Here is a 15,751-nt window from a genome sequence, read left to right as displayed (position 1 = left end):
ACGGATTTTCATGTGTATCATCTCTATTGATGTTCTTTATATAATAAAAATTCCATTACTGAAAAAACATAGACCGACAAACTAAAAAAGTAAAGAGCTAAAAAAAATGTCAGTAGCTTCCAACAAAAGCTCAGCCCTACGATGCGTTGTGATCCCATGCACCTTAGTCATATCAAGCACTTTCGGCTCCCCGCCACCAACAAGCTTCCAGTTAAATGTCAGAGAAAGCTCGCAAGGGCTATCTCAATGTTGGACAACCTAAACATCATACCGAGGCATATTCGACGTCCAGCGCCACCACGGAGAAATTGAACCACCAGTGAAAGATGGATGATGTATAGTCTATTGATTAACTCTCAAGGCACATCGGCGAGTTATCATTGGGCTTGGTTATTTTTCTTTTTTACACACGTGTATATTAGTGTTTTTTAGGATAACACGTGTGTATTGGGGTCTTTTTTTTACAGTGTATTTTTTTAGGTGAACTTTTACAGTGTATATTAGTTTTTGTTTAGTGTCTGCTGTGTGCAGCAGAGGCCTGCAAGTATTTCGAGCCGGCCCAAGCCCAACCGCGTCACTGTTCTAACCCCTAATTTCCCCACTGCCCGAGCTTCTCTGCCCTTCCAGCCGCCACTCCTCTCCCCCAAATCCACGGCTTCGTCGCCGCCATTAGCCACTTCCTCTTCGTCCCCACCACACGGCGAGGCGGTGGCAGTCGGCGGCGTGCTCGAGGACGGCGGCATCGGTGGCGCCGCCATGGAGCAGGAGGTCGCGGATGGATCCATCACCAGCACGGCGGAATGGGCGTCGCTTCCGCCGGATCTCGTCCGGCTCGTTGCCGACTGCGTCCTCTCCACCAGCGGCGTCGACGGGTACGTGGCCATGAGGGCCGTCTGCCCCACCTGGCGCTCTGCCGTCGCCAAGCCATCTCCGCACGCCGCGGTTGCCGACCTCCGTTTCCGTCCACGGCAGTGGGTCTTGCTCCACGGGGCAGACGACCAAGAAGGCCGGCCCCTCTTCCTCAACGTCACCACAGGGAGCTTCCGTCGGCTGCGCCGCCCGGTGCTCGGTGGCTGCCTCTTCATCGGTGCATCCGACGGTCTCCTCGTCCTCGGGGGGAAGAACTTCCGTCTCGGTCTCCTCAACCCATTGACTGGAGACATGCTTCACGTTGTGGAGCCGGCAGTCGCTGGGACTGAACCAACGATCATCTTCTCTTCCCCACCGCTCTTATGCTCGGTTTATTGTCCTTTGGAGCGAGGCTGCGATGACGCGGTTTACTCTGCTAATCCCACAGGCCAGTTAGATGTGGTGAAGGTTCATGATGCTGCTTTGAACGAGGAAGGCCTGTTCTTGCTTAAGAGCATGGTCACCTATGCAGGCAATGTTTATGTGATCACTTCTGGAGGAACTTTATCCAAGATCGTTTGGACCGGAGGCCACTGGTACGTGGAGCAGATAATAGAGATTGAGGACGACTACACGGCTTCTCTTGTTGAGTCTGCCGGTAAACTGCTGCTTGTAAAAGAGGGATCCGAAACCATTCAAGTTTTCAGCATCGATGTCAGGCGGAAGGTACTTGAACCAATCAAAAGTCTCGGCAGCAGTGCGCTATTCCTAAGTCGTGGCAACTGCATGGTAGTTGATGCAGATATGCTTCCTTCCATCAAGCGCAACTGCATCTACAGCACTCTTTTAACTTCACACAGGCTTGATAGGATATATGCCTGGTGTGACCTCAGCGATGGCAAGAAAAATTTCATCGCCGTCCCCCAGGTGCCTGGAGATTGTCCTGGAGCTGAAAGCGGTACCATATATGAAGGCCCTTTGAGCCTTGCTCAGGTGCTTCTCATCCAAAAGTGAAAGCTCAAGTAGATCGGTTCCACCAAACCTAACCCGTAGACCTTCAGTATTTCACGACATGCTCGACCTCAGATGTCATGCTGCTACCTCCATGAAAAGGACTTGACTGCAGAATGCCAAGATGCCGGATTGGCTGCTGATGGTATAAGCAGGAGCTACAGCTGGGCTGGTCTCTGGGCTGGGGGCGTTGCACCTGGAGAATTGCTGAAGACTTGGTGGCATTTTGTCTGTTTTGTCTCTCCATCCAATGGTGTAGTTCCGGTCAGTCATGTGCCTTGCTGTTGTTGGATATGATGTGCCCTAATTAATAGTAGTAGCTTTGTAATGTATCTGATGCTGTTTCTGTTCAGTAGTTGCAAGTGTAGCTCTGCCCTTAGCTGGTCCCTGCTTCTTCTACTGATCTGATTTTATTAATGAAATTGCTAGCTGTGTTCCTTAATATTCCTATAACAAAGATTGTTTTCTTTCTGACATTAGTCACATTTTCTGGCATGGACTCTCTAGGCTTACTGAATCTACTCCCTCCGTTCGGAAATGGATGTATCTAGAACTAAAATACGTCTAGATACATCCATTTCCGAGGCAAGTAATTCCGAACGGAGGGAGTATAAGTTAGCATTTGTTCCCTTGTCTCATTCCCTCAAACATATCTATTCTCTGTCATATCTTGTCTGTGGACAAAACGGCTTACTGATTCTTAATGAGCAGCATGACCAGAGGAGAATAGAAAGGCCATCACCTTCTGATGTTGCTAAAGTGCAATTTTAGCATCAGAAGCTATTTTCAATGTTGCATACAGGATACACGTATCAGTCCTGTTTGCCGTGTGCCAAAGAGTAGAAACATATTAAATACACAAGAGATATGGCACAGTAGTTATTAAGATGCCATGAGAAAGTTACTAAAATATATAGACAACAATTCCAGAACATATAATCTGCATGGAGCACCGGCACGGAGGAGTGAAAGCTTGGCGCGCCTGGAAAGCACGCAGATGGAGCAGCGGAGCCGGCGCAACAGTCAGTGGCTAGGTCTTGGGGATCGATTGGGGTAGTTGGAGAACCGATCCATTCAGTAATGTTCAGTTTTGGTGCCCGACAGCATGTGCGGACGTGTGGGTCTTCTCTTTCGAACCACGCCACGGCGAATATGAAGATCCTCTGTTTTATTGTTCTTTGCAGCACGGTGGTGATGCGGTTTATTCTGCTGATCCCATGGGCCAGCTTGGTGCCGTGAAGTTCCATGATGCAGCCTACAACGAGGAAGACTTGTTCTACCTCCAGAGCATGGTCACTTGTGCATGCTATGTTTACATGCTCAGTGCTGAAGGCATTTTATACAAGATCGTTTGGACCGGTGGCCACTGGCACGCAGAGCGGATAATGGAGGTGTATGTGCGTCACAATGGTGCTCTCGTGGAGTTTGCCGGTAAACTGCTGCTTGTTACAGGGGAACTAGAAACCGTTCAAGTTTTTAGTGTGGATGCCAAGAGGAAGGTACTTGAACCAATCAAAAGTATCGGCAGCAGTGCGCTCTTCCTAAGTCATGGCAAGTGCCTGTTAGTTGACACAGATAAGCTTCCTTCCATCGAGTGCAACTGCATCTTGATTTTAGGATTGACAGCATGGCCCTCACCTATGACCTCAGCGATGGCAAGAGAAAATACATCACCTCAGCGCTTGGAGATGGCCCTGGAGCTCAGAGCAGGCATGAAGGCCCTTTGAGCCTTGCTCAGGTTCTTCTCAGTCATTGTTCAGAAGTTGACGCTCAACAAGATCGTATCCGTTGCCAATTTTAGTATTTAACGACTTGATCGACTTCAAACGTCATGCTGCTACCTCCATGAAAACGACTTGATTGAATTCATCGGCAACTAGTTTTCTTTCTCACTAGACTGAACTGCAGAATGCCAAGATTGGTTTCTTGCTGGGCACAAGTTGCTGCAGCATCATGTCGCTCATGCTCCAGTCGCCCGACGAGGAGGAGCTACAGCTGGGTTGATCTTTACATATTTGTACCTCGAGAGTTGCTGAAGACTTGGTGGCATTCTGTCTGTTTTGTCTCTTCATCCATTAGTGTAGTTCCTGTCAGTCATGTGCCCCAGTAGTAGCAACTTTGTAATGTATCTGGTGTTTTTTTTTAAACAAGGCAAAAGATTTGCCATTTCATTGATAAAGAAGGAAGTTGCAGACAAAAGCCACAAAACGGCTAAAAGAAAAACAATAAGAGGTCTACTCTCGCGGTATTACAATACCCATGTGCTTCGCGCCGGCCATCGCCCAAAGAGACACCTCAGCTTTGATCTTACTAATTAGAACCGTGGAAGGGATGGCCGTGTTTCTGAAGACTCTGGCATTGCGCTCCGTCCATATCTCCCATGAGATAAGCATCATCAGGGAGGCGAGCGCCTTAGGGGATCCACGGCGAATCTGAAGGTTGCCGTTCCACCATGCTCTCACCGAAGTCATTGTCTGCCAGGCCGCCGTAGTGATGTGATGCATTCCAAGCCACGAAAGAATATTGTTCCAAATGCGGGTGGTGTAGCGACATTGGAAAAGGAGATGGGCGGCCGACTCTTGGCATTGCTGACATAGAGGGTAGAGGCCACAGTTTGGCCAGCCGTGACGTATCAGCCGATCGGAAGTCCAAATCCTATTTTGAAGGACAAGCCAGGCAAAGAACTTGCACCTTGCGGGTGCCCAAACCTTCCAAACTGAGTGAACAAGATCCGACTTAGTGAGTCCCTCAAACTGAGCCCTGCAAGCTGAGGAAGTAGAGTAGACCCCATCCTTGGTGAACTTCCAAATGATAGAATCTTCTATGTCATCAGTTAAAGAGTCCATGGAAACCTTCTCTCAAAGGTTAGCAAATTGCTGGACGTGTGCGAGCGACATGCCATTGAAAGTGTCAATGAGAGAGATCCAGTTGTTGTTGGTGAGGGCTTGCTGGACGGACGAATTCTTGTTGCGTGAAATGGCAAAGATGCCCGGTGCTAAGTCACGGGGGCACAAGCCATTTAACCATGGTGAGTTCCAGAATCTGGCGTTGTTTCTGTTGAGTAGCTGTAAGTGTAGTTTTTGGACCCAGTTATGTTATTAACCTTGGCTGGTCTGGTGCTTGTTTGTACTGATATGATTTTACTAAGGAAATCGGTAGCTCTGATTCTTAATCTAAAAACTAGTTGGTCGTGGAGATCCGTCCGTACATCGCCACCAAAAGCCTGTGCTCAAGGTACTTGGCATGGATTGTGGTGCTACACACGACGTCGGCCCCGGGCTCGGCCATGAAAGAATAGGGCGACTGGCCCCAGTGTTGCACAGTTGGGATCTGTCAGCTCACAACCCCCCCCCCCCCCCCCCCCCCCCGATTTTCGAGTGTGAGATTTGCGTTCCTATTTTTCCTATTCCCTTAATTATATGTATATATATATGTGAAAACTGCTCTAAAATATAGACGTATATATGGAAAAATTCTTTAATTGTTTTTTGAACTCATCATGTATTATAAAATGTTTGGGGAATGTTAATTTCTTCTTGTGTTTTCAGAAAACAATTCATAACATTTATATAAATGGTGCACATTTAAAAAAATGATAGTGATATTTTTGACAATAATTCACTCAATGTTAAAAACAATGTTCATAACAAAAAAAAAGGTACATACAACACATTAACAATCGCGCAAAGGGCGAGCAATGAGCGATGCCACGTGTCTACGAACAGTACGAGGAGAAAAAAAGCGGAGGAAAAGCGCAGCGATTAAGGCGGAAATAAAGGGCGCCCTCTCGTTGTGGATACACCTCCCCCAGATGGATTCCTTTTGCTGCCTTTCCCACGAAGTCTCTCTCTCGTTTCCTCTCCTCCAGCCCCATGCCCATCATCCCCTCCCCTGCTGATTCGCCGCCAAATCCACATCGCCACCGTGACTGTTGCAGGAACGAGGCATGAGGGTGGAGGCGAGGGAGATAGGGGAGGCCGGACAAGGGTGACGTGGCGTTCCGTGGCCGCGATGGCCGGAGGGCGAGGGAGAGAGGAGAGGCAGGATGAGGGCGGCATGGCCGCGGTGGCCGGAGGGCGAGGGAGAGAGGGGAGGCCGGACGAGGGCGGCGTGTCGTTCTGTGGCCGTGGTGGCAGGAGGGGTGGCTCCCCCGCTCTCGTGCAGCCACTTCTCTGACCGCATTGCAGCGACGACGCGAGTTTGGCTATCGACAAGGTACTCTCACGCCCCTCTTCTTCTCCCCTTGGTTCGGTTTGATTCAATTTGGATTCAGGTACTCAGCCATAAACTGATACAACCATTAGCTCTGCAAAAAGAAAGTGTAAAGCTTCACTTTTTGCACTGAATATGATCTGTTCTTCCACCTATCCAGAGCAGATTTTTACACATATGAACAAGTCTAAAGGCTCAATATTTTTGCACATATATCTTCAGTTAAAACAGAGTGTACAGGTTCAGAATCTACTCGAATTAAAAGCACAAATTAGGCCATAAACTCACGTCCATTAGCTCTGCAAATCAGGTACTCAGCCTGCTTTGAAACAACAAGTAGATGTAATAAGAAAGGGGAAAGGGCTATTAGAAAAACATGGAACTGAGTCGACTCACTTGTTTAGGTACATAATGTTCAGCCTAAAACGGTGTTGGTGCTTCGTGAAAAGTTTGGCCAACACCATTTTGACAAATAGAAAAGTTCAGTACAGTAGCCATCGGACTAAAAATAATATAGCGAGCCAGGCCAGATCTTGCCAAGTGAATATTATCTATTTGAGGACTAATGCACTGATGTCCTACAACTTGATATGCTACAAGAAAAAGAATGGAAGTGTTCTAAAACAGGTAGTGCCAATTACCATCATTATAGTGCAATTCACTGGTCTTTTCTATGATGGGCTTATCTAAGTTTATTCTAAATCTGGAATAGCAGTCACTGCATGCTGAAGAAAAATGTGAGGAAGCGGAAGCTAGAGCCAACGAGCTTGAGAAGAAGATGGCCTCCTATTCAGCTCGGATCAAGTGAGGCACGGGCGAGGGGAGGGCTGGTGGCCCGCGCCGCTGTTGTAGTTACGTGCCTTCCTCAGTGTTAATTTGCATTACATGTTGACATGTTGTGCTGCTTGTGCGTACTGATTGATTGGTCCGCTTTTGTATTGCAGGCCAAGGATGACGCTGCGAGCTTCGATTTGGCGGGTGAGTTTTGTGCGATCATTTCCTTGTGTTTTATTTATAGTCGTAAGGTTGTGATTGCTCTTGGGAAAAAGCATATGAACTGGTTCTAATTTGACAGACAGTCCAGCTTAATTTAGACGTCCATGCACCAGATTTTGCCCCTTATCGGTAGTTCATCATTAATACTGTTTATGAGTAATGCTTCGTTTGTGTAGCTGCAATAGGGGCTTTCACCTTGTTTAATGACATAGAAGATGTGATGCTTTATGTAGATGTGATGACTGGCATATAGGGTGGCCTGTTCTTCGGAAACTTCTTTTCATGCTGATCCGTTTGGTTGAATTTACATCATGTTTCATCACTTAGCATATATGATACTTTAGGAATCCATGTTGTATTTCTACACATTTCAGGCTCTCCTTACTAGCTGTTCTGCTGCTGTGGTCTAGCCACGATACTACACTGCGATGATTGTCGGTAAGTACGCGCTACTTGAGGTCCCATCTTACTGGTTATAAGTAGCTCTGTTTTACCGATAATCATTTGCTCCCTATTACTGGTTAGATGGAGCAGATTTTTTTTACAAGTTCCACATCCCTATTACTGGTTATAAGTAGCTCTGTTTTCTAACATGTTTCTCTTAACAAGTAATCATTTGTAATGATGTACCAAGTTAGCTCATTCATTTTCTTTTAGATTTCATATTAACCTAGATGGACATGGATCAACAAAGATATTATTATTACAGAATGTTGAGGCAGAGAACTCTATCTGTTATAATTCTTCTCTTGGCTCTTTGGTTTAGAAACAGAGATGGTAGAAAAATTTGAGGTAAAGGTAGGAAGTATGGTCATTAGTTGAGAGAGACAACTACAGAACTAACGTACTGATTAGGCTCATTGACACATCAGATGCAACATGTATCAATCAATTAAGGATGACTTGAGCTGTATTTTACAAGCTATGTGATAGTCTTAGGCAGAGGAAGCTGTTAAGTGACACATTTAATGTTTCGGTAAAGGAACAAGTTGCAATGTTGCCTCTTCAGTTATCTGTGTTAGCTCTTTCTGTTACTATCCATTCTGTATGCTCTATATGTATTTATTTTTTGGAAATTCAGTTAGCCTTCTTTGACGCATGATTTAGGGGGAGTTAAATCTTCAACAATTAGTTATAGTGAAATTGCAAACAATTATGTGGCTTCAAAGGATCCTGACGTGGAAGGTTTGTTAGTTACCCTTAACATGCAATAGTAATTTCAGTTCAGTCTACCTATCCGCTTTTGGGTTCGTGTTGTTAAGTTGATTGCTCCTGATCAACTTCTTAATTCTATTTGCCATCTTTAGGTGAAAACGGTGAAGTTGATGTTGATCTAGAAAGTTTTTCTGATATTGATGATGTGGAGGTGCCTTTATTCATCCATCTCTGAACATGTTTGAGCCTAAAATATGACCAGATAGGTTTTTCATTATCTCTAATTCTCCATTAATTTTGTAGATTCACGGGTATCTTCAAATTGAGTAAACGACACAGTAGAAAAAGATAATTTGGGAGGAAATGAACAAAGAATATCTAGAGGTAGGTATTGTAACTCTAGCAAGATGAGGTGGTTCTTATTCTCACAAGAGGGTGAAAGTATTACAGTCCGCTGCTTTATTTGACAGGAAAATTCCACTATTAGTATTCAACGATTTTATGTCTACCATTAGGATATTGGCATCTCTCATCTATTAGTATTCAACGATTTTATGTCTCTTTAGGCATTGTAAGGTTTTTCAGTCGTGCGACTTGCTTTATTACTTACCATTTTCTGATGTTCATGGTTAGCTGTCATTTTGTATTGCTATATACTACTCCCCCCGTCCCATAATACAAGATCATTTTGCAAGCAATGATCTTATATTATGGGACGGAGGTAGTAGCGGTTACCATTTTCTTTTTTGCTACACAACTCGTTTAATTTCTGTATTTTTGTTGTTTCTTTGTTGATTAGGTAGCATCTTCTTTTAAGCATTTTATTGGACCTGATTGGATGTACTTTCCTACATATTTGTTTGTTTACTAGACAATATGCTACCCTGTTTTATCATGTGTACAATTTATGTGTGTGCCGCCTACTGGGTACTTGTGTTCTGCATGTTTTTTCTTATACAAATGAACATTGTCAGTAACATGGATTGATTATTTAACCAAGGTGATTTCTTTCATTCCAGCTGATCCAGTGCATTAGGTTGTGTTCTTTGTTAAGCATATGCACATAAGTGCGAAGACATCTCTTTTTTGGTTTTTTTCAATGCAGAGTGATCACCTATTGGTTTTGCACTGCATCAACACTTTGTGATTCTGCTTGTTATCCCCTCGTTAAGGAAGATTAAGTTCATCAATGTAGAAAATTAATCTTAAGGAAGCATTTTGGAGTTTAGGCAGCAAGCTTGAAGGTGATTTCCTTTACCAATAATTGAGCATCTGATCTGAGGATGAGCGAGGACAAAAAAATATTCTTAGTAGATGCCTAATTATATCCAAATAAATTGTGGTATGAACATTGATGCCATTCTTTCCTGAATGAACATATATTCGTGATCAACAGACATTTTTGTTTTACAAACTAGCACGGTGGCCCGCTCGATGCGCGGGCTAGAATGTCATATAGTTTTTTTTCTTAATGAAAACAGATTAGTATTTGATTTCTTCAAAGAAAATTTGGATTAGAATATGATGAAATTTACGAATATAAGACATTTGCGGTCGTAGTTTCGTCTTAGGTATGTTTTCCTTTTAATTATATATAAATATATATGTGTTATCAATTTATCATTTATTTCCTAATTATGCATATTGTGGAATTGTATTTTATGATCACCTGTGTTGTGGAAAAATTATATTAGTATGATATTTCTTGCATGTTTATCTTGTTGCATTATTACATTCAAATTTTTAGCACAAATTTAATAGTTTCATTTTTTCAGGTAGGCATAGGTGAATGTTCTAATGTTGTGCAAGATTGATTTTTTTAGTGTTTTTGATTGTAAGTGAAATAAATTAGTTTATGGAGTTAAAGTTCATTTTAATACTATATAGACAGTGGCGGATCCAGGACCCAGGCCGGGGGGCCTGGGCCCTGGGCGTGAAGAATTAGCAGCGCCTTAAGTATAGCAATCTTGGCACTGTAGGGCACTGTAGCTAGCTTAGGGCCCGGGGCTTAGCCCAATCCTGGGTCTGCCCCTGTATATAGATACATTCAAACTTTTGTTTTATTTATTTGTTTGCATGATCATTTGACATAGCTAAATTAAGACATCGTGCACTAAGATGGACCAACGTTTACTCAGGATTTCACTTTAGCAAAGTTTGTTATAACATTGTACACAACTTTCTAGAAGATTCACGGCATGAGAGGATTATTCTGGAAGCTCCCCTATTTTTCCTTATTGGTGGCCCTGATTTGCACACACTCCGCGGCTTAGGTCCGGTGTACCGCTATGGACTGTCCTTCTATGGCGACGTCATTGGCCCCACATGCACTTGGTCGATCTCCCTTAGATTTCTATCAGCCGACGCTAATAGTCTTCGATCCAAAACGTCAACAAAGAATTGCTCTTAGTAGCATTACCACTCCACCAGTGGCAAAACCAATTTTGACACGGCGATCATGTGGGGTAAATTAGAATAGATACCTTAAACACAATATGTCACTACAAAGACTATGCATTTTTTACTCGTGTACTCTTTTCTCCATTTGTACAGGACCATGCCAATCTAATGGTTATTGATCCGGTGTTGATTCCAGAATCATACCTATCAACAAAGAATATCGAGGTTTTCATATAATCTTAACTTTTTTTGGTTGAAAAAGAATCATACCTATGAACTATGTATAGTGTGACATAGCATAAATCTGGCCTAAAATGGAAGTTATGATTCGAAAGAATCTACAATGAGTCATTTAGCTAGTATTTTCTAAATAATTTGTAGTTTGTTTACTGAAATAGGTATAACTTTAATCTTAAGGCCCATAAAAAATCCAAAGTGAATAAATTACACCATAGTCTATGGGAAGATGACGATGAAACAAAAGTTGATTGTACCTTATGAAAGATAAAATCCCTAGGAAAGGCATTATGCATTAAACAACTCCAAATCAAAAGCCTTGCCAAAACAAAATTCCATAGATGCGCATTCAAGCAGCTGGTGTCAAATTCAGAAAAAAAAACTGGTCGCAGGAACGAGTCCCTCTTTTGCCTTGAATTTGAAATTCAATTGAAAAATTATGTTACTGTCCTATGAGAACGCGTTGCAAAACTTGCTTTAGCATGCATATTTGCTGATCATGTTTCAATTCTCAGAGTGTCCTGTCGCCACCAGCAGTAGCACCCACCGCGGCTTGCCTCCTGCATCCACCTCACCCCGCCGTAAGTGCAGTCTCGTCTCTTCATGTGATACTCTCTTGAACCATTTATGTTACTGTCTTATGAGAAGGCGTTGCAAAACTTGTTTTAGCATGTACTCCTACATTTGTTGATCACGTTCCAATGTGCAGAGTGTACTGCCGCCACCAGCTCTAGCACCTACCGCGCCTTGCCTCCTGCCTCCACCTCCCCCCACCGTAAGTGCAGTCTTGTCTCTTCATGTGATACATTTGCCTGGACATATGTCACATTTGTATGCACAATAAAATCGACCATATAATCTTTGATTATTTCAAACCTTTGTGTCGCCCGCTTCTCTAGCCACGTTAAACTCCGTCGAAGTCTCAAACCTGAAGTGAATTTTGTCAGGTACCTAACCTGCAGCAGCAGCTGCTGCCCACCGTCACCGTTCTGGCCCCTACTAACCTCCCACCGCTGCCACCGGCCACTGTCAAGCATCCGGTGAGGAAATCATTTTGCTAGCTGCATGTCAATCATTTATGACCTCGTTGTGTTTTCTTCAATGAAATAATGTTTTCGGTTTTTCGTGAGCTTGTTTTATACTAGAATTTTGTTTTTTGCTTTCCCAGATGGTTGATTGGAAAGAGACTTCCGTCAGGGCAGCTGAGCGTAGTGACGATGAGCATGAGTGGGATCTGAAGGCCAGGTGGTGTTGTGGGGCTTGATGGACCGTGACTGCTTCTTTTCCCAAACAGTCTGTGAATCATTTTGGTTTGGAAAAAGTGAGAACGAACTAGTTCGAGAAAGCAGAAAAAAACACGCCTCGTGTAGAAATGACCTTGGACGCATTTGATGGATCTGGTGATGGGAGATTTTCTTTTCTTGTCGCATGGATTTAACGTGACTTCTTCCCATACAAGTTATATGTTGTCGCGGGAAGAAGATTTCATGGAGATGCCCATGTAATGATGTAAATGGAGTATGTTTGAGTCTGTCTGGTCCGATGACTTATTTTGGTCATACCTACACCATCTTCTCCGCTTGTAGTGCTTAGACAAGTTAAGCAGCTGATTTATTTTTTTCCAGTCTTGTTTATCACAAGCGAGAAGAAATAGAAAAGATGCTCTCTCTGATTTTAAAATAAGTGTCATGACTTAAAACACTTATTTTGGATTGGAGGAAGTATCTGATTTTTCACAAAGCACATCTCTGCATTGGACATGGCTTAAAACAATAAACGGCTTTAAACTGAATTTGCAACAGCACCAACAACATAATCGATACAGAGATTCCGGTTGTTAAATCACAATGAAATTGGCCAATGACCAACTAATATTACTCCAATGTTGCTTGCTTGAATAGCCTAAATTATTATTTTCTTAACGCGGCCTGCTTGCTTGACGACTCTCGGGCGAAATCTCCTTCGGCCTCTTCCTTGTGGAATCCAAGGAGCTGCTGCTTCATAATTTTTCTCCTCTTCTTGTGCAGTGACACAAAGAGCTGCTGCGTCTTCTACCTCCTCGTCGTCGTCGGTGACCTCTGCTTCGAACGTGACATAGCCTTTGGCCTCGTACTCTTGTCTCATCTTCTCCTGCTCAATCAGAATTCGTTGGTTGATTGCCTCCACCTTAGCAGCGGTGTAAGGATCCCGTAGAGCCAGACTTTGCCAAATGGGTCTCACTTGAAAGGTAAGGTAATAATCCAGCTCCTCTTGTGGCAGCCGGAAAATCATCATCTTCTTCTTATTGGTCGTCTTCTTGTCCAGGTTCATACTCTTCACCTCCTCTTCTCTGTTGTCAATGGTCGTCTTCTTCTCCAGGTACAATCATTCTCGATGATTGTCTACTGAACACGGTTGGGCAAATGACAGACAAATCCTGCAACCACGATAAAACATATTTCAGTAAAGAAGTAACTTTTACTTTGTCTAAATAATGTTAATATTTTATTAGATTGCATGAAAACCTCAAAAGCTAGACCACTGTTTATTTTCAGATAGGCAGCTGCATAATTTTTTAAAATCAAGTGGTTGCTATTTGCAACAACAAAAATTAGGGGGAGGGTATTAATTGATAGGTCAAGAAGCAAGGAACAATAAATGTACCAAAATTATATGAATGAAATTTAAGTGATTTAAGTGTTGCAATAGTAACCATTCAGCTGATTTCTAAGATTAAAAGGATCAAGTTTTCTTGGAAAAATCATACGTAATCCCTCCGATCCAAAATAGGTGTCATCTTATTTTGGATCGGTGGGAGTACCACTTGACATTTCTACAACGTTACCAAATTGCAGCATGTTGTTTGCATTGATTTATAAAGCATTTTCTGTCTGACTCCTTGGTCATGCCACCTTGCTAATATTACCTCCCAATACCTACATCTACTTCTTTACCTCAACACATCCAATTCCGTTCACATATGAGGCCGAGATGCCAAGATGATCAGATCAGATGTTCAAGTTACAACCCAACTATTGGTGTCCCTTATCTGGTATGCAACATTACAATTAGAATTAGAATTAACATAGTAAGCTTTGGTCAGATCATATGCTTGGAGAGTCATTACAATATGGATAGTTTCAGCTGTGTATGACACACGCCCTTCATACAAATATGGGTCAGAAAGTGAAGAATGTATAAATGTAAACTTACATATACCTTTAGTTACTGAAACTGAATTTGTGCTTAGATGAATGATCAAATCAAAACAGAAGGGGGATAGATTAGGGGCCTAAGCTATTATATGCTCTTCACATTTTTCAGTACATCTAATAGTTACATCTATAGTCGTTGCTCTATCACAACAAATAATTCCAACTCTGTATAATTTAGCATGACGGAAGGAACATACATGTACACATTTATGTTTTTCGCAAAATGACAACGAAAATTTCAGTGCATGATGATGCATAAACGGAAATCAAACTGAAACTAATATTTTTTCAATAAAGTGTAATTATTGATCTACTGACTGTATTTGTATACTTTTGCCTCTAAATTTCCTACTTAAGTCATAATCTTCAAGATCATTAATGTTCTGAAACCTATACGGAGACTTGGACTATTAGAACTCAGACAACATCATCGGGAAAGTCAGCCAGCATGCATGGCAGTATCATATCTCTGCCAGTATAGATAAGGCACAACTAAATTTTTCATAGCTATTCACATTGGATATATTTATATTGTCCTCGGTCTCATATCATGGCTATTGAATGAAACATGACAAAATCGAGTCTACACAACAATTAAGTGCAATGCAGGAACCACCATAAAAAATTTGCAATGCAGAATGCACATCCAATCCCAGTGACAACTATTCGTTTATCCTCACATAGTTTTCACTACCAAGGAGAAGAATTTACCCAGCAACGAGCCAACGACCAGCCAAACTGACCTGAAATCCTGAACTGACACTGGTTCGATCCTACAAGGTGGTCGCCTCCAAGGAGAACCCTGGGATGTTGCTCTGCTTGAAACCACTTATCCCAGTTCCACCCGTCGGTCTTCATGTACTCAACGTGCACCAGGTACCGTGGTTGACAAAAAGACATATTAAAGTGATCTTTTATTCTCTATGTACAAATGGCGAATGTTGTACTACCTGAAGTCTGAAACACCTCCCTCGCGTCGCCCCTGCCCAGGGCGACTCGGGGGCTCCCAACCCTAGCGCGCCGCCACCGAAGGACACCGTTGGGCGAAGCCCGCGGCAGACGGCGGCGGCGGGAGGTCTTCTCGCGGCTCCCCTGTGTCTGCGGGCGGCGGATCTGGGCGGCGGCCGGCGGTGTCCCGGAGTGCGCGCGGTCGGGCGCGTGGCTACGGGCCTCGGCGAGTGGTGGCGCGGCTGGGCTTCGGCGTGCGGCGTGCGGCAGCGGGGCGCGAGGCGGCGCGCCGGCGTGCGCAAGGCGGCGGGCCGCGGCTGGCGGTGGCGGGCGGCGGCTCCCTCCCTCCGCCGTCTCTGACTCCTCACCCCTCGGCTTTCCCTCCGATCTAGCTGGATGGGCGCCGGATCCAGCTTTCCTGGTGGCTGGCGGTGCTGCAAGGGGCCCATTGCGGGCTGGATTGTGGGAGGTCGGGGGTCTCCAGCTCAAGATGGGGCCTTTCCGTCCTTTCGGCGTTGGGGTGATGCTCGAGGGTGGGTGCTTGGGGACGGCTGGATGCGTGGGTGCGTGCCCGGCGGCTCCGACGCCTGGAGCTCGTCGGACGGAGCGGGTTGGGCAGTGGCCGGGGCGGCTGCTGCTCTGGCCGTGGATGGCTCCACGGTGCCTTGGCAAGTCGCCTGCGGCGGCGGCTGGCTTATACCGGCGTCAGCTCGTCCGTAGGCGGCTTGTGACAGCCCTTGATCTATCTC

The 15,751-nt window shown here is 44.2% G+C and overlaps 2 protein-coding genes and 2 pseudogenes across 18 annotated transcripts; 3 read left to right on the top strand and 1 right to left on the bottom strand.

The window, feature by feature from the left end:
- Positions 1–587: 587 nt before the first annotated feature.
- On the top strand, positions 588–2,334 carry LOC147982002 (uncharacterized; annotated as a pseudogene).
- On the top strand, positions 1,936–4,640 carry LOC147982001 (uncharacterized; annotated as a pseudogene).
- A 1,004-nt stretch (positions 4,641–5,644) lies between these two features.
- LOC125546142 (uncharacterized) lies at positions 5,645–12,484 on the top strand. Of its 15 annotated transcripts, XM_087514194.1 has the most exons (13): positions 5,650–6,075; positions 6,788–6,923; positions 7,017–7,050; positions 7,443–7,506; positions 8,176–8,253; positions 8,376–8,434; positions 8,527–9,467; positions 9,999–10,057; positions 10,777–10,848; positions 11,376–11,441; positions 11,570–11,635; positions 11,808–11,900; positions 12,029–12,484. In XM_087514194.1, the coding sequence occupies exons 9-13, from the start codon at positions 10,792–10,794 to the stop codon at positions 12,122–12,124; spliced, it is 378 nt and encodes a 125-aa protein (XP_087370320.1). In that variant the 5' UTR covers positions 5,650–6,075; positions 6,788–6,923; positions 7,017–7,050; positions 7,443–7,506; positions 8,176–8,253; positions 8,376–8,434; positions 8,527–9,467; positions 9,999–10,057; positions 10,777–10,791; the 3' UTR covers positions 12,125–12,484. The 15 variants fall into 15 exon arrangements, 7 of the variants coding, with proteins under 7 accessions (XP_087370320.1, XP_048566259.2, XP_087370319.1 ...); XR_007300452.2 differs by lacking the exons at positions 9,999–10,057; positions 10,777–10,848 and adding an exon at positions 6,477–6,699 and having other exon boundaries at positions 5,645–6,075; positions 6,785–6,923; XR_007300451.2 differs by lacking the exon at positions 10,777–10,848 and having other exon boundaries at positions 5,647–6,075.
- Positions 12,485–13,170: 686 nt separating this feature from the next.
- LOC125546144 (uncharacterized) lies at positions 13,171–15,751 on the bottom strand. 3 transcript variants are annotated; one of them, XM_087514191.1, is made up of 3 exons: positions 15,005–15,751; positions 14,798–14,906; positions 13,171–13,888 (listed from the first exon to the last, which is right to left on the bottom strand). In XM_087514191.1, exons 1-3 carry the CDS (start codon positions 15,449–15,451, stop codon positions 13,872–13,874), a joined length of 573 nt encoding a protein of 190 aa, XP_087370317.1. In that variant the 5' UTR covers positions 15,452–15,751; the 3' UTR covers positions 13,171–13,871. The 3 variants fall into 3 exon arrangements, 2 of the variants coding, with proteins under 2 accessions (XP_087370317.1, XP_087370316.1); XR_015599088.1 differs by having other exon boundaries at positions 13,174–13,276; positions 13,794–13,888; positions 14,798–15,751; XM_087514190.1 differs by having other exon boundaries at positions 13,174–13,276.

This window comes from Triticum urartu, chromosome 3A (genome assembly GCF_056163025.1).
Source record: "Triticum urartu cultivar PI428250 chromosome 3A, HENAU_Tu73, whole genome shotgun sequence".
Lineage (NCBI taxonomy): Eukaryota > Viridiplantae > Streptophyta > Magnoliopsida > Poales > Poaceae > Triticum > Triticum urartu.
This window is presented reverse-complemented; position numbering and strand designations above follow the sequence as displayed.

What these genes read in the sequence shown, in the direction of transcription:
- LOC125546142 (XM_048710303.2), top strand. Translation starts at nt 8,587, where the DNA reads ATGAACAAAGAATATCTAGAG. An exon ending in TGAACAAAGAATATCTAGAG is followed by an intron (nt 8,608 to 10,776) that starts GTAGGTATTGTA and finishes CCATTTGTACAG; the next exon opens with GACCATGCCAATCTAATGGT. An exon ending in TGCCTCCACCTCCCCCCACC is followed by an intron (nt 11,636 to 11,807) that starts GTAAGTGCAGTC and finishes GAATTTTGTCAG; the next exon opens with GTACCTAACCTGCAGCAGCA.
- LOC125546144 (XM_087514190.1), bottom strand. Translation starts at nt 15,451, where the DNA reads ATGGGCCCCTTGCAGCACCGCCAGCCACCAGGAAAGCTGGATCCGGCG. An exon ending in GGAGGTGTTTCAGACTTCAG is followed by an intron (nt 14,907 to 15,004) that starts GTAGTACAACAT and finishes GAGTACATGAAG; the next exon opens with ACCGACGGGTGGAACTGGGA. An exon ending in GTGTCAGTTCAGGATTTCAG is followed by an intron (nt 13,277 to 14,797) that starts GTCAGTTTGGCT and finishes TCGTGGTTGCAG; the next exon opens with GATTTGTCTGTCATTTGCCC.